This window comes from Archocentrus centrarchus, assembly GCF_007364275.1.
Source record: "Archocentrus centrarchus isolate MPI-CPG fArcCen1 chromosome 18 unlocalized genomic scaffold, fArcCen1 scaffold_23_ctg1, whole genome shotgun sequence".
In the NCBI taxonomy this organism is placed as follows: Eukaryota; Metazoa; Chordata; class Actinopteri; order Cichliformes; family Cichlidae; genus Archocentrus; species Archocentrus centrarchus.
This window is the reverse complement of record NW_022060145.1, coordinates 3835842-3861235: the sequence shown is the minus strand read 5'-3', so window position 1 is coordinate 3861235 and position 25394 is coordinate 3835842. Positions and strand designations below refer to the sequence as shown.

The window sequence follows — 25394 nt, the reverse complement described above, 5'->3', positions numbered from 1 at the left end:
ATGATGCATTTATGCAGTCAGTGACACCAAAATTAAAACCTAACAAGAACAATGATAACAGTGTCTACATCGATGCTATAGTGACTTGTCCTTACATGCTACATACCAGTGGCTGCATGAGTCTTTATAAAACCAACACAGTTTGCAGGTCCAGCCTTTTCCTTCCTTTCTCTTATTACAGACCACTGTGATGTGTGTATCCATCTGCAATTCTCATGGTCTGTGATTGATGGAATGAGCCAAGGAGCAGCGACAAGCAGAGGAAAACGGATGTATTTATTGAAGCAGATAAAAGATGGATAGAGCGTGGGAGACAGAGGAAGCAAGAGAGAAACAAACGAGCTGTCAGGGGTTCTTGAATGGTGCAGCATTTCCCACCTGCAAACACAAAGCTTTTGAATCCTTCCTTTTCTGCCTCAGATGAAGTGAAAAGATTCACTTTTGCCAATAATATCTGCCATTCTGTTGCTGCTTTCACTTGCTCCATTTTGTGCTAATGGACGTGCAACAACTGCCGTGCATGTTCACACACAAGTGCACAATTTCTTTTGCACTCATTACAAAGTCATGTTCTTCGGTTTCTCAAGCTGAAGTGTCAGTCAAAGCATTTTCTTATATTTAGGTCACTCAGTGAGTTGTATGCCACTACAAACCTGGAGACCGCAAGAGGGAGATTTGCAGGTATACACACACTTGAACAGCTATACACAGTTTTCTCTCGACTCAGAGTGCTCTGAAATTAAAGTGGGAACAAAATACCAGGGAAAAAAAGACTTTTCAAGACAGCAGTAGAGTATGGATCTTGTTAAAAAAAACTATGTCAACAGGGAGTCAAAAGCAAAGCATCCTTTTATTCAGAGAAGGCACAGCAGCACAGATATCTGGATTATATACCACACCTTTTGGAAAAACGTCAGCTCATATGAGGCACACTAATGGCTTTACAAATGCAGGAAAGACAAACAATCTCACACCATGCAATAAAAAGTGAATGAGTAGCTTAAATGAACAAACAATAGGTGATGAGATGTGAGAGTGAGGCTGACTGAGAAGAGGGAAAAGAGAGGACAGCGGAGCAAGGTGGCAGTGAAGTGTGAAAAACAGATCAGGAGCAAGGGACTGGCCAGTCTTCCTCCACCAGACCAGCGCTGATGTGGTTGGACTTTGTTCTTCTCTGGCACTGTGGTCGAAAGCTGAGTGAATACACCACCCACCAGTTTATAAGTTACCCCCTCAAGCCTCACAGAAAAGGGAAGGGGGAGAGCGGGAGGAGAAGGGGAGAAGAGATGAACCAGAGGGAATGGGAGAAAGACGCAAGAGAAAACCAAACAAAGGCAAGAACATTACAAAAAGAGGTGGAAGTAAAGAAGAACCTCGAGGTATTCCAGCATAATTACTATTTATTTGCCACATTTGTAGTGGTGCGGCCCAGCAGCTGTAGAGATGTGGATGGAAACCAAAACAGAGGTGGAGGAGGCCAGCAGGACTCATGCCAGCTTCAGTCAGCGTATTTTCAGTGGCCTGCTATTGTTCAATGGAGACATGGAGCACTTGGATAAGTACATGGAGGGTAGGAAAACACAATAAAAGTCATCTCGGAACTTTTTCTTTTACTACTAATGTTAATGTAATTAATCACAAAACTTTGCAACTAGAGGAAGTGCTAAATTACCATAATTATGAATAAATGACTCAGAAATGCTTACATCGTCATTAAAACACACAGATGTAATCATCATACGACTCCCACAGAGAATGCTGCCGCGGTTTTTCTCCAACTCGGAACATAATTATCATTAAAGTCCCATCTCAATTCTGTCATAAACCCTGAATCGACATTAAGAAATCCAACTGAGGATTAAATTTTGTGAAAGCTGCTGCTTGCCTCCTTGATTCCACTTTTACATCTGTGAACATCTTGCTGTGAAGCACTGTTTATTTATAGGGACCATTTCTTTCCTTGTGTGTCCTCAGACAAGTCATTTGTGCTGCAGCTGGGGGTGTGGGGCCTGAGAGGGGTGAGCAGAGTAATCCTGGCCAACAACCCGCTGAGCGGTGGTCTCATCCTGGCTGCCCTGTACTGGGCTTCCCCCTGGCAGGGACTGCTGGGAACTATAGGAATTCTGGCCTCCACCCTAACAGCTGTTATCACAGGACAAGACAGGTGGAATGACATAAAAAAACACAAACGCAGACCAAAATATAGAAGCTGAAAACAGTGCAGATTTATGTGCCCATATTTAATGATTTGGTGATTCTAAAAGGACATAAATAAAAAATATCTCCTTTAGCCTTTAACCTTGTAATCTACTCAGGCCTACTACTAAAATTGATTTGGGCTTCTACTTAACATTCATTAGAATAAGAGCTCCATCACTGTAAGCCCTGCATACATGCAAGCTTGCAACTATATTTCTGGATCTAACTCCCAATATTTATGCTGAGAACAGTGAAATATGCTTCTAATGTTTTTTGAAATAATTCCTGTTGAGCTGGAGTTCCGGATATTTTTAATTTTGACATGTTTAGTAAATTTAATGTCATCCTGGGGCCTCAGCTCATTAAAACTGAATATTTTATTTTTCTTAAAAACCCATTAAAAGCCATGCTAATTTGTACTGTAATCATTAAAGAAGAGCTTTGTATTCTGTGTAGGATAGATACATTACTCTTTTGTTTATTCTCTTTTTTAAATGCAAGATGTAATTGTGACATGCAAAGATGCCTGTTCTGTGTTTGTGTGTATAGAGCTGAGGTGTCAGGAGGTCTTCATGGTTTTAACGGCATGTTGGTGTCTCTGCTGATGGGAGTGTTTAGCTCAGCTGGGGACTGGTACTGGTGGCTGCTGCTGCCTGTCTGCCTGGGGTCAGCGACATGGTAAGAAACACACACGGGGCTCATTGCTTCACATTGCCTTCCTGTGTGTCCATTTCAGAATATTTCTTGAGACTTTTTTCTCAACTCCAAAACTATACAGCCAAACAAGTTATTGTAAGGTTAATGGTTTGTGTAAGGGAATGACTGTCATTCTTTTTGCCAGTTCAGTCAGATCCACTGTAGTGAAAAGTCAGTTTTCCCTTTCATCTGCAGTCTTTAACATTTTATGGCATGATTCTATTCTGGGACTTTCTTGTCTTTCCACATGCACAGTATATGTGAAAATAGCTGTGAACAAATATGTCACTGATTAATCCAGATATGGCATGAAAGGAGGAGCTGAGGTGAAGGTGGGTTGCAAAACAGCTTGCAAATGCTAAGCAGCTGTGGGCAGGCTAAAGCAGCCAAAATAGCATGCTGTAAATGTGATTTGCCAGTTGGGTGCATAAAAAGTGTATCAGATAAGGCAGCAGGCGATGTGGGTTAGCACTGAGGTCAGCTGATCGGCAGGGATTTTTTTATTCATTAGACGATGCTTTACTGCTCAATAATACATCAGCTACAGTAGTGGGGATTCTTTTCATGGGGTAATTTTAGGTGTCACTCACATACCCACCACCTCAGCCATTTTCCAGACTTTAACAGGAGTTTGGTTTAAGGTCATTCAGAAAAATAGTACTTCATCATAATCTTTTTCTTGTCAAAAATGAACAATGGTGAAGTTAAATTAGTTAATGCAGTAATCCATATTTTGAACAGGTCACACTGGACTAAACCTTCCCCAGTATCATAGGACAGGAGCAGAAATGTTGTCTCTGCTTACATCTAACTGGCTAATAGTCAATCAACAGGATATAAAGAGAAAGAGTATCATTTCACTTTTAAATATAGGAAAAAAAAGCCAAATATTAGAGCTTAGTGAAATAATGAATGCATTTGTTACTATTTGCACGGTACAAAACATTTTTAAATGTCTGCATTCTCTATGCGTAAAATAAATCAAACACGTGTACATCTTGAATGCAACCAGTGTAATTTGAACTACAGTACCAGTCAAAAGTATGGACAGACTTAAGTGTGTTGCAGTATTTCATTAAAAACAATTCTATCCACTCTTCTCTTCCTTTTTCTTTTTTCCAGTGTCTTTCTGTTTAGTGGTCTCTCTTCATTTTTGGACCGATGGGACTTGCCTGCTGCTGTGTTTCCCTTTAATATTATTTTGATCCTCTACCTCCTGTGTACTGGCCCAGACAACCCCTATTTTCCACACCACTCAACAACACCACCAGGGGCCTTGGAGCCAAATGCTACTGAACTCATAGCATTACAGGTAAAGAATGGGTAAAAACCTCTGAAGTGTGATTCTGTCTCCTAAATAGAAGTAATTAAGCAAAGGCACAGAGATGCAACTATAATATGGAAATGAATACAGCGCAATATGTTCACCACTGTAACCTTTGGACTAAGAATTACCACTAGATTACATGAAGTTAAAGGTATAATGTGTAAAAACTCACCACTAGATGTCAGTAGACTGAAGATTGCAGAAAACAGTTCTGTTTTCTTACCCCTCCCAATTCAACCACATAATCCTTGCTAGAGTGGCTGCTGTAGGACAAACATGTTTTAGTCAACCAAGAGCGATCAAAAATTCTGACTGCTGGCTTACTTGTGGCTGCTAGGATACTTAAGAGTATCCTTCAGCTTTCAGGCCCCTCTTCTGTGGAACCAGCTCCCAGCTTGGATTCGGGAGACAGACACCCTCTCTATTTTTAAGATTAGGCTTAAAACTTTATTTATGATAAAGCTTATAATAAGGGCTGGATCAGGTGACCCTGAACCATCCCTTAGTTATGCTGCAATAAGCCTAGACTGCTGGGGGGTTCCTATGATGCACTGAGTGTTTCTTTTCATTCACCTTATTTACTCTGTTTATACCCCACTCTGCATTTAATCATTAGTTATTATTAATCTCTGGCTCTCTTCCACAGCAGATCTTTTGTTCTGTCACTCCCCTCAGCCCAACCGGTCGCAGCAGATGACTGCCCCTCCCTGAGCCTGGTTCTGCAGGAGGTTTCTTCCTGTTAAAAGGGAGTTTTTCTTTCCCACTGTTGCCAAGTGCTTGATCATAGGGGAGCGTTTTGACTGTTGGGTTTTCTCTGTAATTATTGTAGGGTCTTTACCTTACAATATAATAACTATATTGTTGTGATTTGGTGCTATATAAATAAAATTGAATTGAACTGAAAAACATTAAATTTAGACCATACCCTATATCAGCTGTGGCCAGCCTGCATGTTTCTACTACTGTTTGTGTCAAAAAAACAAAAAAAATTGTACACATTATGGTTTAACATATTTGAATAAGATCAACAATAAATCAGGAATAAAGAACAGAAACATAACAGTTAAATATTTTGCATTATTTTACATTTTTAGGACATTCAAGCCTAACATTAGCTGCAGTAATGCTAGCTTATAACCAGCTGTTGTTGTTTAGCCAGCTCTCTGTCTGGATGTCTAATATGCTTACAATAACTAATTGCTACTATATCAGGAATAAATAAGCACGTTTATGCACATTTTTATGCGTTAGAGCCCTGACTTCAGTTCAGGAGAGTTTTAGTTTGAGGTGAGAGGGAAGAGGAGGACATTTTATGCAGATGCCAGTCCTGTTGTCACCTTCCTTTGTGTTTTTACTTCTTTGGTGAAGGGGAACTCTTCTCATCTGCTGTATTCAAGATGTTGGGGCAACATGACAGCTTCCACAAACAAACTCTCATGTATTTTTATGAGTACAATTTAAAAAAAAAAACAATTGTGGCAGATTTCTTACCTTTCACCCTTTTGACTTTTGAGTCACTATGATTCTGGGACAGAAAGTTGTCCATAAAAACAAAATGAAAATGGATTATTCATTTGTTCTGGCCACTTGCAGGTGTATTGCCTGCCTCAGGCTTTAGATCACTGAAGTTCTCCACGTGTGCTCTGTGAAAATGTGCAGGTTATTGAAACAGATTTCTACATGCCACAGTTCATATAAGTGTTGACGCCTTGGCTTTCAGTCTGACTATGTTGATCTCAGTCCCAGCCAGCATAGTCACCAATTACATCCTGTCTCTACACACGTTTTTAAGCCCTCCTCAGTAAATCTGATGTAACATTTCAGCAATAGACCCCCCCCCCCCCCCCCCCCCCCCCCCCATTCCCATGAAGTTTTCAGAAAAGTTTTAATTCAAGTCATCACACAGTTCACAATATTTTGAAGGAACAAGTATGTGGTGCTATTTAACAGTATTTCATTATATAAATGAGGTGGGGGGGTTTTTTCTGGCTGTCCTTAGTGAGTAGGGGTGACTGAGACAGAAAAACAGTTAAAACAGATTATGAAATAAATGTACCTGGAATACAAATAGTACCTATTATTTTTTCAAATAAATTATATAAAAGTACACAAGCAATGTTATATAGGTTTTTTACATTCAAATTTTATATGCAACATCTTGTATGTAATGATGTGACATATTCTTATCCTCGTGAGAGGATTTTCATGCACAACTTTTAATTTTTTCAAGAAACTCAATTAAATCCCGTTGTACTCTAAAGATGACATCCTGGGCTTTCTGGGGAAATGTCATATGACAGGCCGGCATTTTGGGAACTTTATTTTGTTCTCAATCCAAAATGGCTGGCATTGCAGCAAGCACATTTTATGAAAATACTTATTAATTACTTACTAAATAATTGCTTTTTTGTTGTTTTAATCATGGTTATCATATATGATTTTTTTTTTTTTTTTTTTTGCAAGGGTTTCATGAAAAGTATTTTCAGTTTTAAATGGAGTTCAATCATTTATGTTCTGAAATAATGGTCTCTGAATAAATGTCAATTGAAATTGATATCAGGACCATCTTACTGTACTTTAATACCTAATCTTTGTAGGCAACAGGACTGACGCAGAGAGGATTCTGTACAAGATTTTGCACCATCCACTAGGGCTGGCTATGTGCTGGCTGGGCATTGTTTGCCTCCTGGTGTGCAGTCCACCAGACTGGCCCCTCTGAGCCCACAGCCAGGATATCCTGGCAATTTCTGCAGTCCCAGCTGGAGGCGGGCAAATCTGCAGTTACCCTGTGTGGTATGGTGGCAGCGATTTAGGCAGTTCATGTTGTTTGCTCAGCACTCAATCGAGATGAATCATCTCTGATTTCCCAGCTTCTTAAAGGTGCCCACAGGCTTACAGTTCACATGTCTGGACCCTTGGTTCCCCCATGGAATCCCCGTGGTCCTTGGCACTCTTCAGCATCCTCTCTTTGAACCCCTCAACGATGCTAATTTTAAATGCTTTTCCCTTTAAACAGCTTTTCTGATAGCCATAACTGTACTGCCCTCATCACATGCAGCGAATGCATCTAGACAGTCAGCTAAACTCTTCCTGAATATCAAGACTCTGAGGAAAGTTGCTTTCTTGTCCACATGTTTATTGACACCAAGGAAGTGTGAAACTAAAACACACAAAAGGATACATCACTTATTCAGTTTTTGCTTTTCTTTTTAACATGTACACATACGATTAATGTAAATAAATGAAATGATTCTCTGCATGAATTAGCTTCTAGTTCTTAACTGTTGCTGTTCTACACAGTCTTAATTTACGCCGATAATATGTAACAATTTCCCGTGTATATATGACAATGAACTAGCGTATTTATCACGGTAGCTTGGTCTGATGATGAATCAACAGCAATACTATGACCTTGCATAGAACATTCACAAATATTTTAGTACAAACTTCACAAACCAAAAATTCTATGAACATAACGATCTACAACAAAATATCAAACATAACATACCCACGATGCTACGTTCAGAGCGAAGATGTATGCAGATGTTACTGGATTGACTAAACACATGGATAACACTCAGAAATCTCACTCTCGACCTACTTCCTGGTTGAGGTCACATGACACATAGTTGGGCTGTACCTCTTAAAGGGACAGTCACGTATATAGATACACCCACTAAAAACACTCAACAGCACACTCCCCGCCTGGCGTGATCTCATGCCACTGCCAGATTATAACAGTTCTTATCCATCTGGAGAGAAGAGAAGCACTATCTCAGTGACAGGCCTGAGAAAGACTGAAGAACCTCCTGCCTTGCAGACCTTCACCTCAACTTTCCGGACTTTGTCGTCTTTGCTCGGGAAAGTCTGCGTCACAAGTCCAAGAGGCCATTCGTTTCTTGGCGACTGAATGTTCTTAAGGAGTACAACACTTCCTGTTTTGATGTCTGGATGAGCTACCAGCCACTTTCTGCGTGGTTGCAGTGTTGGGAGAAACTGTTTCCGCCATCGGTCCCAGAAGGTGTTAGACAAATGCTGAACCTGGCGCCACTGATGCTTGTAAAGGTCCGAAGCTCCAAACTCTCCTGCAGGTGACATTTTGGTGTATAATCTGGGAATCGAAAGGTGAGAGTGTTCAGTCAAAGATGCTCTCCACGCTAACCAGGCTTCCTCCCTTTCCTTTGGTAGAGGTGCGTCCCAATCTCCACTACCTTGCGTGAGCTCTCTTAAGATTGCCTTGCCTTGGATAGTGACTGGTGGTGCAAATCCAAGAGGATCGTAAAGACTGTTGATGGTAGATAAGACTCCACGTCGGGTGTAAGGCTTCATCTCCTCTGTGACACTGAAATGGAAACAGTCTGTCTGGAGGTTCCAACCGAGTCCAAGACTGCGTTGCATTGGAAGCTGATCGGCCTCAAGGTCTAGCTCTTTCAAATCCCTGGCCCAATCAGATGGAGGAAAAGCCTCCATGACCTCCTTGCTATTTGCAGCGACCTTGTGCAGTCTCAGATTTGACTTCGAAAGTACATCTTGTGTTCTTTTGAGCAGGCTGATGGCAGCCTCAGTTGTAGGTAGAGACTTCAGCCCGTCATCTACATAGAAGTCATGCATCACGAAATGCTGAACATCATGGTCGGCATGGAACTCACCACCTTGAACAGACTGGTGCAGACCGTTGATGGCCACTGCAGGAGAGGCGCTATTGCCAAAGACGTGGACCTTCATACGATAATCGACAATGCCTTTGGAGAGGTCATTGTCTTCATACCAAAGGAAACGTAAGAAGTTCCTGTCCTCCTCTTTGACTAGAAAGCAGTAGAACATCTGCTCGATGTCTACTGTGAAGGCAATTGCTTCTTCTCTGAAGCGGATCAGAACTCCGAGGAGTGTATTGTTCAAATCCGGTCCAGTTAGCAGCACATCATTGAGGGATATGCCATTGAACTGGGCACTCGAATCGAAGACAACCCGGATTTGTTTCGGTTTCCTCGGGTGGTAAACACCGAATGTGGGTAAGTACCACCTTTCTTCTTCTTCGCTGAGTGGAGGAGCTAACTCCGCATGGTTCTTCTCAAGCATTTTGCCCATGAAGCTCAATAAGTGCTCTCTCATTTCAGGCTTCTTGTCAAGGTTGCGCCTGAGAGATGTGAGACGTTTCAACGCTTGAGACCTATTGTTGGGGAGCCGTGGGCGTGGATGTTTAAAAGGCAATGGCGCTATCCAGCTATTGTTTGAGTCTTTGCGAAGTCCTTCCTGCATTATGTTCATGAAGTACATGTCCTGAATTGACGGTGCTACTTGGTTGTCATTTTTAGTTCTTTGAAAGACTGAGCATCCTAGGTGGTCAGCCTCACAAACAGATGACTCCTCCAAGCATGCTGGAAGGTGTTCATTGGCTGGGAATCTGCCATAACTTTCCTTAACATGAAACACATTTGGACATGGTCGGAAAAGTGAGGGGCGTCCAATATCAGAGGCAGTGGTGAAGAAGGTGCAAACTGTTGATGGCTTGTGCACGTTGCCCAGGCATACATTGCCGACTATCACCCACCCCAAGTCCAACTTCTGCGCGTAAGGTGAGTTGTGAGTGCCGTTCACCTGTCTGCGGACTTTGTGAACACGAAGCATGTCACGGCCCAGGAGAAGCATGATTGGGGCATTTGGATCGGCCTCTGGGATCAGGTGTGCCAATGACTTTAGGTGAGGATGGTGGAATGCCACATCGGGAGTTGGAATCTCATCTCTGTTGTTCGGGATGTCATTACACTCTATAAGACTTGGTAATGGGAGGCGAACAGTTCCATCCAGAGATTCCACTTCGTAGCCCAAAGCCCTTCTTCCCGATACTTGCTTCACTCCAGCACATGTTCTCAAAGTGTAAGGAGAACTTGAACTTGTGTCGCTGAAGACTTCGAAGAACCGTGAGGTAACTAGCGATCGGTTGCTTTGTTCATCTAAGATGGCGTAGACTCTCTTAGCCTTGTCTCTTGACCCAGATGGATAAACCTTTACAAGGCTTATTTTGGAACACGACCTCTCAGCAAGATCTCCACCACAAACTTGAGTGCATTGGGTTTTGACCTGTGGTTGAAGGGAAAGTTCGTCCTCCCCGCCGTGCTCCGATGGAGGATCTACCTCTGCTGCCCAAGGTGGTGGCCCAGGGTGAAGCGCTGTTGGATGCTTTTCACTATTACATTCAGCACACTGGATTTTGGCTGTGCAGTTCCTTGCTACATGCAGTGTGGAGGAACAACATTTAAAGCAAACACGATTCTCCTTCAAGAAGCTCATACGGTCTTCAATGGACTTCTCCCTAAATGAGCGACATTTGCGCAGTGGGTGTGGCTTTTTATGTAGAAGACACACTTTGTTGCAATCATCAGATTTTGAGAAGAGCTCGTTCGATCTTGAGATTGTTTTGGAGAAAACCTCGGTTTTGTGCGTAGAAATCTCTCGGTGTTTGTTTGACTTCCAAGCTGTCCTCTCAGCCCTTGGACCAATCTCCTCTTGAGTGTTGAGATTAAAACTTGGGTCGTTCCGAATGCTTGCTTCTTGACTGATAAAATCCACAAAAAATCCAAATGGTGGATATGAAACCTGATATCTTTGCTTGTATGCTGAACCTACTGATGCCCATTTCTCCTGTAGGTTACAGGGGAGTTTTCGCAGGATTGGATTGATACCTCTCGCCGTGTCAAGGAAGGTAAGGCCAGGTAAATCTCCTTCATCCTTGGCTGCCAGGAGTTCGCTCAGTAGATCGCTCAACTTGATTAATTTGAAATAGTCTTGGTTCGTTATTTTGGGAAAGGTCTCAATTCTTTTGAAGAGGGCGTCTTCTATAATTTCAGCAGAGCCATACGTTTGGTCGAGTCGGTTCCAAATCATTGTCAGTCCTGCATCTGGGCGGTTTATGTGGATTGCTCTAATTTGCTCCACATGTTCAGCTGACTCTTTGCCTAGCCACTTAAGCAGAAGGTCCATCTCCTCACTAGATGTCAGACGTAAACCATGGATGGCAGACTGAAATGATCGCTTCCAGGCTCTATAGTTCTGAGGTTTATCATTAAACTCGAGTAAACCCGTAGATACAAGCTCCCGTCGAGCTAGATATCTCACAAAGTCATTCACATTAGAATCGTCAAATTGAGGATTTGAATATGATGAATGAGGGGGATGACCGCTGCTGTTCACTCGTGGCATGGAAGGTTGCACTGGAGTAAAATGGTCATGCTCAAATCGGACCGTGTTTTTCTCATGAGTGAGCTCCTGATGGACATGAGCCTGCTGTGGAGTCTGGGAAAAGAACTGAGATGCACGATTATCTTGATTTGGAATGAAGGGCTTAGCATCTGGCATAAGGTGCATAGGTAAGGCATCAGTATCCAGCTGTGGCTTTGAAGAAAGCATGACTTTTTGATGTTCTACATCCAACTGTTGAACTTGGTTGAAAACATACTCTTTAGTTCGTTCGATGGTTTCTAAGGAAGGCATTTCCCAGTTTGACTGGTTGCTGGGTGGGTTTTTTTTCAAATTGGCAGCTGCTTCAAGTGCTTCAGCTTCAGTGACAGCTGCAGCTGTTTCCTTTTTGATGCTAAGAATTTCCATTGAGGCTTCTAATTTGGCCTTTTGAAGCTTTAAATTAGCTTCCTCTTCGGCGAAGGCGAGGCGAGCTTTCGCTGCTTCCGCTTTTGCTCTTGCTTTAGCAGCAGCAGACTCTGTATTTGATGCTCTTGATCGTACTGAAGAACATGAGGCTCGGGATCGCGTCTCCCATGTTGCTGCTTCCTCTGTCATCATTGCCTATTTTCTTGTAATGATTTAGAGAGGTGAATGTTCTATTGATCGTCCACTAGCTGGGTGTAGTGATGTGTAGTCGGATCTTCCAGCTTGCATTGCGATGTCTAGCTCGTTGCGAAGCCGTGGTTTCACTGTACTGCCCTCATCACATGCAGCGAATGCATCTAGACAGTCAGCTAAACTCTTCCTGAATATCAAGACTCTGAGGAAAGTTGCTTTCTTGTCCACATGTTTATTGACACCAAGGAAGTGTGAAACTAAAACACACAAAAGGATACATCACTTATTCAGTTTTTGCTTTTCTTTTTAACATGTACACATACGATTAATGTAAATAAATGAAATGATTCTCTGCATGAATTAGCTTCTAGTTCTTAACTGTTGCTGTTCTACACAGTCTTAATTTACGCCGATAATATGTAACAATTTCCCGTGTATATATGACAATGAACTAGCGTATTTATCACGGTAGCTTGGTCTGATGATGAATCAACAGCAATACTATGACCTTGCATAGAACATTCACAAATATTTTAGTACAAACTTCACAAACCAAAAATTCTATGAACATAACGATCTACAACAAAATATCAAACATAACATACCCACGATGCTACGTTCAGAGCGAAGATGTATGCAGATGTTACTGGATTGACTAAACACATGGATAACACTCAGAAATCTCACTCTCGACCTACTTCCTGGTTGAGGTCACATGACACATAGTTGGGCTGTACCTCTTAAGGGGACAGTCACGTATATAGATACACCCACTAAAAACACTCAACAGCACAATAACATTTGCCAGGAGGTTTCACAGCGATTGGTGAAGGTTCAGCCAAACCTAAGACTATCCAAGTCCTCCTGTCCCAGTCTGTCGCACTACAGTCGCTTCCCACTAGTAGCTTAGATCAGGAGGTAGCTCTGTGCCAGGCTGCCCTGTGCCCTGGCTGGATCTTGACAGAGTATATCAGGTGCACACAGACTTTTAGCAAGATGGACCACCATTTGTGCTGCTGCAACATGGTCATGTGAGTCCACATTTTCCAGATTTTACCATCTTAATGTGGCAGCCAGTCCCTTTGGAGGGTGGGTGCTGGGTGCATCTCAGTGGTAGCCAACTGGGCATTGTCTCCATGGTCGATCTAGTGTCCTGTGGACCAATCACAGCACCATTATGGCTTTTCCTCTGCGTCTTTGCAGGGTCTTCTTGGTGCCAGTCTTGCATTTTGCAGACTAATAGCTCCTCTGCCTCTCAGGCATGGCATTCACATCCTGTAAGGTCCTGACCTGGTAACTTTGTATGAGAAACTCTTTTGTTTTAAGGCCACTCAGAGACGCATTCCCATTAAACTCCCAGTAACGTCACACCAGCCCAGCTGTTTCATGGATAAGCTGGGGGGGGGCGAGGGGGGGTGCAAGCCAGATTGTCTTAAAGAAGAATCTGCATGTATTGTAGGAGGTCCAGAATAAGATATCACACATTCTGTTGCCCTGTGGAGAGGTTTTTTGTTTTTTTTGGATTATTGATTAAGGACCACAATTAGTTAAATTGTTTGCTTTTTTTGGCCACAGCAGCTTTATTGGCAGTAGAGAGTGACAGGAAAGTGGGAGGAAGACACACAGCGAAGAGCAACAGGTTGGCACTCAAACCACATCACCTCATGGTTGCCTCATACATGGTGACCTGCTCTTCCACTGAGCCACTGGGTGCCCCTGGCTGTTTGTCTTCTATAAACATCATCCTGTTGTCCACTACAGTGGACACGCTGAAAAAATGTATTTAAAAATACATTTTACAAAGTCTGAACTGTGAGATGTTTCTTTGACCCCAAAGATGTAGGAAATTAGAAAGAGAAGCAAATTTGATGACACTTATTTTTCTCGGTTCCCAGGAGGACATTACTGTTTTACAGATATTTAGGGTGCTAGTTATATTTCACTGGTGCTAGTGATATTGTTAACTTTAATTATGATTAACACATGGGAGAGTCAGATTTGCAGCAATATTACTTTGAGATGTGGATAATTTTATGATTCAAAACATGGGTGGGCTGTGCTCAATGCATTTGGGGAATTTTATTACAGCACTTTAAGAGCTCACTGACACCATTTGGAGTTTATTGGAATCCAGCATAGATGAAGTCACACTTTCTTAAAATCTGCTGATAGTTAAATGGCGCTGTGAGACCAGAAGAGAGGAAACTAATATTCTTATCCAGGATGTGCCAGAGGTGTGAAGTATGCTGACAAGGATATCTGAGTTTTTTTTTTGTTTTTTTTAATGGATGGATGATTTGGAGTCCAGTGGTGAAAGCAGTCTCCCTGCACAGTTTTCATGACAGTTAGCTTAGTATGATCCCATTTCCTTCTAGATAGAAAGAAACATACATAATGACAAGTACAATTACAGGATGAAAGTTGTTTGTACAGTTTCAACTAACTCTTTATTAAGTGCACTTTGCTAGTTACTGGGTTAACCCCCCCTTTATTCCTTCTTTGTGGTGTAGATTCAACAAGGGGTTAGAAACATTCCTCAGAGAATTTGTTAACTCTGACATAACAACATCACACAGTTGCTGCAGGTTTACTGGCTTCACAGTCATGGTGAGAATTTCCCGTTCCATCACATCCCAAAGGTGTTCTGCTGAATTGAGTTCTGGTGACTGGAGGCTGTTTATGTACAGTGAACTCATTGCCATGTTCAAGAAATCCATTTGATATGATTTGAGCTTTGAGACATGGCTCAGTATCCTGTACACTGCAGTCACAAAGGGATGGACATGGTCAGCAACAACACTCAGTTGGTGCCAAGAAAATATCCCCCACACATTACACTACCATCACCAAGGCAAGATGGTTGCCACTGTTGCCAAGTTGTCTGATTGCTGAGGTTTTCTCTGTATTATTGTTACAATATAAAGCACCTTGAGGTGAATGTTGTTGCAATTTGGTGCTATAAAAAAAATTGAATTGAACTGTAATTAAATGAATTGAAAATCCCGTTAGATCAGCAGTTTCTGTAATACTCAGACCAGCCACTCTGGAACCAACAATCATGCAATGTTCAGAGTCACCTAAATCACCTTTCTTCCCTATTCTGATGCTCGGTCTGAACTTCCATGGGTTGCCTCTTACCCTGTCTACATGCCCAAATGCACTGAGCTCTTGCCATGTTATTGTCTGATTAGATATATGTTTTAAGAAGCAGTTGAACAGGTGTACCTAACAAAGTGGCCAGTGAGTGTATGGCCAAACTTTTAGTCTCATCAGCACATTAGCCAGTTGATGGCTTTTATAAAATTTTACCTGAGCAGTAATAAACTATGTGAAGGTAAATTGTTATATATATATTTTTAACTTGATTTCTTTAAACAAGTGAACTGATATCATGAGAATATCCAACAAAGTCATTTAAAAAGAAGAGGTGCTGCTCCACAAAAAGGAACTATTAGAACTGGCAGGACATATGATGAAGAAGGAAAAAGACCAAAACCAAGCTAAACTAATTCCACGGTTATCCGAAGTGTGAGCATCACGTTGCATCCTGGTCTCCAGAGTGAACAAGTAACTGGGAGCAGTACATGCATACAATCACCCAGCAATGACTCACCAGTTACTTAGCAACAGTGACTGGTGGAGCTCCTGTTTGGAAATTATAATGAGTCAAAACTGTTTCAATTAAAGGTTTTTGCTGAGAGAATATGATAGTACGGGTTAAGCTCTTTATAAAGGTTAAGGCATTAATGATATTTTTTTCGGTTTATATGGGGAGAAAGTGCCTGGACGTGTGATAGATGAATGGTTTAAATATCATGCTTGTCCGGTTCCCAGTAGGGAGAAAAAGACACAACATAGCAGTGAGAATGTAGGGCCTGAATTTTATGCTGAAAGTGTAGCAGACTGTGCACCCTGTAATGAAATTATTTTTCTTTCAGCTAGTGAATTCAAATGAAAGGCACTTACCTTGAGTTGCATCTCATAAGAAAAGAATCCAGACTCTCACCAGCTGCTCTGCTTGGCTTTTGATCTCCATGAGCCAGCTGGCATGTCGATTCTTGAAAGAGCGACTGAATTTTAATTGCAGTACAAAAAAGCTTTGTCTTCTTGCAAATCTAATGATATAGATATTATTAGTTCTTAGCGTGTCTGATTATGCATTATTTACAGTTTGGAAGTTTACACAAATTCCTAAAGACATGTTTTTGTATAGATGCATATAGAGAAACACTAAATATGCTGGGTTGAGATCAGGTGACTGAATATCTTCAGTGTACAGTTTCAACTAACTAACTTTTCACTAACGATATTTGTGGGTCGTTAGTGAGATTAACCTCACAACCAGTCTTGCTATTTGTCAGATAACCAACAACACAAACATGGTCAAAAGGTCCAGGTTAGTGACTCCAGTTATCTGAGATAATGCCTAGAAGATAACCTACCCACCTGTCAAACAGAGATGACAAAGAGGAGTTATGCATCAACAAGTCCATTCCTCTATGCATGATGTCAACCCCTAATACAGTTAAAATGGGTATTTGTATCCCCTGTATAGTTGCCATAAAGGAGAACATTACATATAGATGCCAAAACCATTTTGCATCAGTATAGTATAATATAGTTTTAAATTTGGGCATTTTAACATGGGAGTCAGCTGGGACTGACTGCCTTTGAAGCCAGCCTCAAGTGGCCATTTGAGGAACTTCAGTCTTTGGCTCTTGTGCCTTGACTTAATTTTTCATTCTTTTCAAGACTGGAGATGTTTTTTTGCATGACCTTGTGTCATTATTTATTTAAGGAAAGCCTTCCCTGTAAACAAAACACTGAAGGCAGGGACATGACCTTAGAAGACCAGTAAGCAGGCTTCCTGGTATGAGCTATCTGACTACTGACTGAAGTTGTTAGATTTTTTTTTTTTTAGCACATTGCCTTGAGTGCATTTGTGTACACGATGATATGCAAAGTAACTGTGAAGTTATCTAAACTACATTAGCCACGCTGCCTAAAACCCTACCAGCACTGTAAGGTGTCCTGAATATAGAGTCAAGATTTACACACAGTTCCATTAACAACCCCGTGGCACAGTTTGTTCCCTCACACTAAATAATTACTTTCCACAAGTTTCAGCACCACCTCTGATTCTTTTTCTCTCCCCTTTCGCTACATATCAAAGTCTCGCCATCTTTCCCTCCCTGAGACATATTTTTTTTATCATTTCCTTTCTGTTTCACTCCATCTGTCTGTGTTTCATCTTATAAGAGCTGTTCTTTAGATTCCCTTTTGTTTGTTACTTATGAGATTTGAAACCTCTAAATCATTCTTTTCATCCCTGTGCTTCTCTTCTCTGCAGCACCGCAGAGCAGAGCCTGTTCAGAGTCTACTCTGTGGTGCAAATCTCTTTCCTCTTTCTCCCTTCTTTCTTTCTTTATCAGTTTTTTAAATCACCTGTCATTTTAATCTTTCTTACTCTCCTTCCCTATAGTCCACTTTACAATAAACAAAGTCAACTTTATGTTTTGGTCACTGTGAAGCATTCCCATCCTTTTAATCATTCCTACTTCTTTCTTCTTCCTATTTTTTTCTTTTCTATTGGTCTCTGTTTTACTTTTCTTCCACTCATCTCCTCCGCCCATCTCTCTTTTGCTCATGTTTCCTCTGGCTCTCTCCAGAGATGGCGATGACGTCGATCCTATTTATATTTGATGTCTTCGGCTTCAGTCACTCTGCTGAGGATGGTGCGCTGGCTGCACTTCACTCACAGCGTATTCAATCTTACACAAACGCACATGCATAGACGTGCGAGCATGCAAGAGTTATGGCAATGTAATGAAAGACCATTTATGACTTGTAAATATCAGAGACAGGCAGGTGCGCCCTCACATCACCATGGAAACTAACGGGCTTGGATGCTGCGTGTGTGTGTGTGTGTGTGTGTGTGTGTGTGTGTGTGTGTGTGTGTGTGTGTGTGTGTGTGTGTGTGTGTGTGTGTGTGTGTGTGTGTGTGTGTGTGATTGTGGGTAAGAAAAGAATAGCTGATTTCAACTGCAAAGAAAGCCACTGAGTTTATTTGAACCATTTTGCCATTATGTTTTTGTGAGAGTGTTTCTGCTCTTGGAACTTATATAAATCTTGTGTAATCCCTTTGCAGTGTGCTGCATAATAAAACCATTTCCTAAAATAATCTCCTGAGTCCTCTCTTTGTCCAGGTAATATATGGCATCCCTCGTGGCGTGGGTCAGATCTATGCCTGTGGCGACCTTGGACCAGCCCTTCTCATCCTGGGAGCCGTTTTCCTCTACTCCCCGTTGCTCGCTGTCCACGCTCTGCTGGGATCCGCAGTAGGAACACTGGCTGGTTAGTCTCAATCTGTGTGTTCAAGTGGCTGCGTGGGAGGAGTGGGAGAGAGAAAAGTGTTATTCTATCTGTTTGTACATCATGCAAATGCACCATTGACCATGTATCCCAGTTTCACATAATTTAACACAGATTGCACACAGATCTCCTCATATGGTCGGTGATACTGGGATACACCGCTTTAGATATCACCACTTACAGGGAAACTCCTAAACTTCACAGGAAAATGAGGAGGGGAGTATTACTGTGTGAAAATAGTTGTGTAATAATGCCCTCAGTGGCTGTGGGGTACCACTGCCAAGTCTGAGACAATATTTATGACAAAAAGCCAGCAGTACAAACTCTGAGAAAGACACTGATGTTTACAGTGGTGGAAGGGTCTAAGCACAAGACAGTCTTGCTTGCACTATGGTAAGGTAGGAAGATGCTTGTGTTTTGTTTCGTTTTTAGCTTGGCCTACACAAAAGACTTAAAGTCTGCCTTTTTTGGCCATATTAGCCAAAATCTGCCATATGTGATTTATTAAATTGTCTTGATTATCTATAGTTACTCATCTTGTGGAGGGTTACAGGCAGTGGTGAAAAAAAAAGGTAATCTGATTAGTGATTACTCCTTTAAAAAGTAACTTAGTTACTTTACTGATTACTTTATTAGTTACATTCAAGGTGTTGTGCCAAGAAGTGATTTTCTGTATTTAAATGGCTGTAAATGACTTGTTGGCCTATAATCTGTCAAACATATCTCTCATGAATGATATCAAGTTTTGAGCAAGAACTAGCATTTCTATCAGTTTTTGGGTTTTTTTTTATTGAGGTAAAAACTGTCATTGACATTAAAAATGTCTTTTTAAACAGAAATCTGGCTAAGAGGGCAACATCACAGTGCTATAAAGATATTTTAAGTGGCCAAAAGCACTGAATTAATTATAATGTAGGTACAATAACACAGACTCCTGAAAATTGTTGAAAAACAGGTTATTTCTTCATTTTATATATACCGTATTTTCCGGAGTATAAGTCGCACTTTTTTTCATAGTTTGGCTGGGGGTGCGACCTATACTCCGGAGCGACGTATATGTGACATTTATAACACATGAACCAAAATACTCCAGCCACTTGACATCTCCGTGAACTGCAGCTTTAAGGCAGTCTTGCGTAACCTGTGGGCGCAGTGGATGATGGATGGAGAGCACAGCTTAACGGCAACTGGGAGAATGCGCCACCCAACTTTCCTGGAAGTCATTGGATGGATCAAGAAAACATGGGCTTCAGTGACAAACCATCCTGTTGGGATTCAGAAAGGCTGGAATAATTGGAACTGCAGCTGACGACAAGTCTGACTAACGCGACACAGAAGAGGAAGCGGCGCTTCGTCTACGGAGTGTACGGAATTGTTTAGAAGTGACACCGAGGATGAAGAATTCAATGGATTGATGGTTTGGTTAACTTGTTAGTATGTTCTTTATGCTATGGTTATCTGAATAACTTAATGTTACGTTAACATACTGTAGCGATTCTCTTAGTTAGAGAGCGTGTTGATGTTGTGGGATTTCGGACTGTTCGGGAGGTTCGTGAAGGCAGCATGGAGAGAGAGAAAAAGACCGAGAGCTTGCCTGTGTGTGTGTTGCTGTTCCGCTGTTGTAGTTGTGGTTGGCGTGGCTGTGGCCTACAGCAGCCGTTTTTCTGTTAATAAAGACGACCTTTGTTGTGAATATCGCCGACTTTGGAAGTGTGTTTACAACGTTACAATACCGAACACGTGTTCGTTGTGCGTCATGTAGCTGAATGTGCTACGTTAGCATAACGTAGGCGTAACTGTGTTCGTCCTGTTTTTTAATCCATTATTATTTTAAATTGCCGTTCAAGATGGAATTTCTGCTCTGGGTCTCGGATTCTATCAACCCCCCCCCCCCCAAAAAAAAGTGCGACTTATAGTCCAGTGCGACCTATATATGTTTTTTTCTTCTTTATTATGCATTTTTTGGCTGGTGCGACCTATACTCCGGAGCGACGTATAGTCCGAAAAATACGGTAAGCCCTTCATAAATCATGCTGACTGCACTCTATTCACCAATATACGTAAAATCATTACAAATAAAAGCACTTAGAAACATTGAAATCACTTTATGACTGGCGATCACTTTTTGGCACAACACTGGCAGCACCCCACCCCCCCAACATAAAAATGACAACCACGAAACAAGGGCGAGTAAGCCATGTTTAAGGGCAGCATTTCCTCCACTACATACTGTCCGACCAACTTCTTCAGCTCACCCCAACTTACTGGTTTGTACTGAAGTCCAGCTTTTGTTGTTTGGGTGCTGGGGGGCCTCCTGCATTAGCAGCAGCTCTCTGCTTCACACCACCTGGTGGGACTCACTCTGTAAGTTAGACTGTGCCGTGCTGCGACTCCAAATGTTTCTTCAAATTTGACGTAGTGTTTTTGAAGCTAGAGAGCACTTTGTCGCCAGCACAGAGTGCACAACTAACCTTGATATTGTCATTTTTAGCTGACACAAACTCAAAATAGTGCCTGTATTTCCAGCTAGAAAACGCGCATCTTTCTCCTCCCTCCATTGTTTATGTTTGTGTCGCTGTGCTGTTATTGTCCTCATGCTCAAAATGGGACTTAATTGGCCAGACATCACTCCCCAAGAAGCAAGAAGAAAACAAAAATATATCTTTGTACTGAGGAAAATGACAAAAATAGTAACGCACAGTGACTTGGATAAGTAACTTTAATTTGATTACTGGATTGCAAATAATAATGCGATAGATTACTCATTACCAAAAAAAGTAGTCAGATTAGAGTAATGCATTACTAAGTAAGTTACTTAGTAATGCGTTACTGACATCACTGGTTACAGGGGGTTGAGCCTGTCCTATTTGATTTCAGGCAACATGCACACATTGGAGAGGTGACAAGTCAATCACAAGGCCTGGACATATATTATTCATAGAATTCACATACATTCACACAGTTAACCTAACCTACATGGCTTTATACTGATAGCTTGGTGAAAGCACAACACCTACTGAAAGCTGTAGCATGCAAAAAAGAAACTGCATTTGCATGATAAATTGTGATCTAATGGAAAGTCATTATCCTTCATGCATAATATACTGGAAAGCTCTGTTTATATTGATGTATTTAACCTAAAAGCAATTAGATTTTGTCCTAAAAGCAATAATTTATCATGCTTTATTGGTTCATGAACCAATTTGTTGCAGTTGGTGTCACACTTGTAATCACACCTGTACCCAGAGCAAAATAGATATTTCAATTCAATTCAATTCAATTCAATTCAATTCAATTCAATTCAATTCAATTTAATTCAGCTTTATTTATATAGCACCAAATCACAACAACAGTCACCTCAAGGGGCTTTAAACTGTACAGTAAAGACACTACAATAAAACAGAGAAAACGCAACAATCAGACGACAGTATCGTGAACCTCTGGCAGGACCTGAAAAAGACTGCAGGCTTAGCTCCCTGCATGAGAAATGTTCCATAAAAGTGTGTTTTAATGAAGTCAACCTCAGGTTAAGTTTATGCATCTCTCTGAAAATAAGATATGTCAGCAGCAGATGTATAAACAAGAAACTGTTAGCAGCAGCAGCTTGTGTTCACTCAGCTTAATAAAATACAAAGCAATTAGCCAGGGCCCTGATATCGCTGGCTTATATACAAACCCACAGAGCTGTGGCAGTGTGTTCTTCTTACATCTGCTTTACTGTGACTCTGTTTGCACAAAAGGAGAATGAGAAATGTTGGACGTTCCATTTACATCCATGTAACTTTAGTACAGAGTCCTAAAATACTTCAGTGTGTGTGTGTGTGTGTGTGTGTGTGTGTGTGTGTGTGTGTACACATCATGTGTGTTTGTAGCTATGAGTCATACAGTATTAAGAAAAAGAGTGGGAGTGAGCTGGTACGCATACACACTTAAACAAACTTGTGGACGCATGTTAGCAGTGGCAGGTACATACACATAAGCGCACACACAGATGCACAAACAAAAACACAGACTTCTGCACTAAAAACAACAGTGTGATGAGAAATTAATCAAAGAGATGTGACTATAATGAGATTGTGTAGGAGACAGAGCCAAGAGGAAGCAGCCTGTGGTAACGTGGCAGCTAAATGCAGATAAACAAAATGCACCCGTCTCTCTTACTGTCATCCGTACAGTCTCTCTTCCTTTTGTGATCATTTCTTCCTTCCTTCATGCTTCATTTACATTTGACTTTTTCCATTTTTTTGTCTTGTGAGTTTTCTTCTTGGTGATGTATAATTTTATCTGGATTAAGTCATTAGAAGCCTTTTGTTGATCTTGAAAGTCAACCACACTTTTGTCATTTCGAAGCAGTCCTCTGAGCTTCCCAAGAATCCAAAACACACTCATGCAGCAGGCAGTCTCATGCCTAATTTTAAATGCTCTTGTTGCTGTAATTGGGTTACGATGTCTCTGACTGGCAACAAATCTCACAAAAAGACCCAAACAAATTTGACCTTAAATGACCTCAGATGAACAGCAGCACATGATATATTTCACCATATTTATTCAACTGAGCCAAAATGTGAGAAGTGTGTAAAACAAAGTACACCCCATGATTCAATAGCTTGCTAAACCAAGAATAACTTGAAATAATCAATTTATTTATGATGTTATCAATCTCTCACATTATTTAGGAGGAATTTTGGCCCACTTTGCTTTACAATGCTGCTTCAGTTCATTGAGGTTTGCTGGCATTCATTCGTGCATGGCTGTCTTGAGGTCCCATCACAATATTTTAATGAGGTTGAGTTCTGGTCTTTGACTGGGCCTTTGGAACAACTTGATTCTTTTCTTTGTCAGTCATTCTGATGTAGATTTATTGGTGTAATATGTCCTGTCTTGTTCTTCATCTGAGGTTGTATGTATGTCCTGATATGTAATGCCTTAAAATGGTAACAGGGCCTACTATTTTTATTTTTATTTTATTTTACTTCTTTTTATTTTACTTTATTTTATAACTTGTAGCTGATTCCTCTGTGTTACAGAGAGATGTAGTTGTTCAGAACTATTATAGCCATGCAGTGGGTGACATGCTGCTTTATAAAGTGTATATACATTATTGCTGATAAAACTCACCAAATGCCAAATGTGTAACAGCCAAGTGAAGAAAGCTCTTGAAATGCACTAATGCACAAATTACTCTCATTATGCTGTTACCCTTTTTCATGTTCTCATAGTTGTTGCACAACTTTGTATGGAAAAGTTCGTTACATTTACTGTGTAATCATAAGCAGCATTTAGCCTTTTAGCATTGTCGGATGCATCTTTATCATGGAGTTTGGTGAACCGGCAGCCCTGAGTAAATGTAAATGGACACCCACACACAGAAACAAATGAAGCTACAGCAGCACAAAATGAGACAGTTAAGAGTGTGAATAAGTGCTAAGAGGTCAGATTCAAGACCTAATCCTTTTCAACAGAGAACCAGAGAAATAAAGAAGGCTCAGTGTCAGGAGACAAAGGAAATGGAGATGGAGAAGTGAGAAAGCGGATAATAAGTTTAGAAGGGAAAATAAGGATAAGCCATGACCTGAGTAAAAGACTGAAAAAAGTGGCAGAGAGAGAGAAGCAACAAAAGATGAATGTGCTTAAAAACGTAGCACAGAAGAGCGATCTTTAAATGATCAAGAGGTTTGAAAATGAGTGCAAATGTGTGTGTGTGTGTGTGTGTGTGTGTGTGTGTGTGTGTGTGTGTGTGTGTGTGTGTGTGTGTGGGTGGATGAGTTGGATAGACACCATGTTCTTTAACACTTCAGACACTCTTGCCCCTGGTTCTGTCTTTCTCCTTCTGTCTTACCCCCTGCTTTTCTTTCAAGCCCTCTTACTGTCTCTTTTAATCCTTTCATCTTATCAGCTTTAAAAACTCATCATTCTTTCCAGTTGCATCAACCTCTACAGTGCTTCTCTGCATTTATTATCCTTCAGCACCTGTAAGATGCTGAGTAAAAAGCCAGTGTGGTTTTGGGAAAGAGAAGTTGAGAGATTACATGTATACGCTCGTATGAAGTCAACATCGACACCAACCAGGTTCAGGTTCCTTTATTGACAGCCTTAGAATTGTTCTGCAGTTAACAGAGTGGGCAATCATCCTACTAGATATCAAACACAGACACTGGACAATATTCATATAGAAAAACAAGAGGGACAAACAAAAGACCCCCCCAAAAAACCCATATATATATATATATATATATATATATATATATATATTATGGTGTGCATGGCCTTTCAACTATGTGCTACAACATTTGAGAAGCTTATCTCTGTGCAGAAGACACTACAGTTTCCCACACGACATCTCCAGACTTTACAGAGAATGGTCCAAAGTACAGAAAATATTCAGTGAGCGTCAGTTCTCTGGGTGAAAATCCCATGTTGATGTTAGAGGTCAGAGGAGAATGGCCAGATGGCTTCAAGCTGATCTCGTTACAAACACAGTATGCACAAGAGTATCTTTGAATGCCCAATGCAAAGCAGATGGGTTATAGCAGCATAAGATGATACTAGGGGCCAAGAACAGGAAACTGAGGCTACAATTCACATAGACTCACCAACACTGGACAATAGAAGATTAGAAAATGGCCAATGGCTTCCACAGTCACCAGATATCAGTCCAGTAGAGCACCTTTGGGATGTAGTTGAACTCTGTGATGCTATCATGTCAATATGGAGAAAAATCTCTGAGGAATGCTTCCAGCACCTTGTTGAATCTGTGACACAAAGAGTTAAGGCCGTTCTGAAGGCAAAACGGGGTCCAACCCAGAACTGGTATGGTGTACCTAATAAAGTGGTTGATGAGTCCATATGTATCACATATGCTTGTGTGTAATTTATAGTGTTTATACTGTATTTCTATTTGTTGCAACCTTACACTTTATATTTGCTTTCAGTTGAAGGGCAGTTTTACTGCTGCCACTGACAGTGTGTGACTGGCTTTGCTCTTTCATACATGAAGTAGGTT

At 41.1% G+C, this 25394-nt stretch overlaps 1 protein-coding gene across 1 annotated transcript in view; it reads left to right on the top strand.

Moving 5' to 3' along the window:
• Positions 1-1293: 1293 nt before the first annotated feature.
• The window catches only part of LOC115775225 (urea transporter 2-like), a 36132-nt gene continuing 12031 nt past the window's right edge, over positions 1294-25394 (top strand). Inside the window, exons 1-5 of the mRNA XM_030722796.1 lie at positions 1294-1570; positions 1975-2164; positions 2749-2877; positions 4018-4207; positions 18226-18373. Of these exons, the coding sequence (XP_030578656.1) occupies positions 1444-1570; positions 1975-2164; positions 2749-2877; positions 4018-4207; positions 18226-18373 (784 nt within the window). The 5' untranslated portion in view covers positions 1294-1443. The remainder of the gene's footprint in view (positions 1571-1974; positions 2165-2748; positions 2878-4017; positions 4208-18225; positions 18374-25394) is intronic.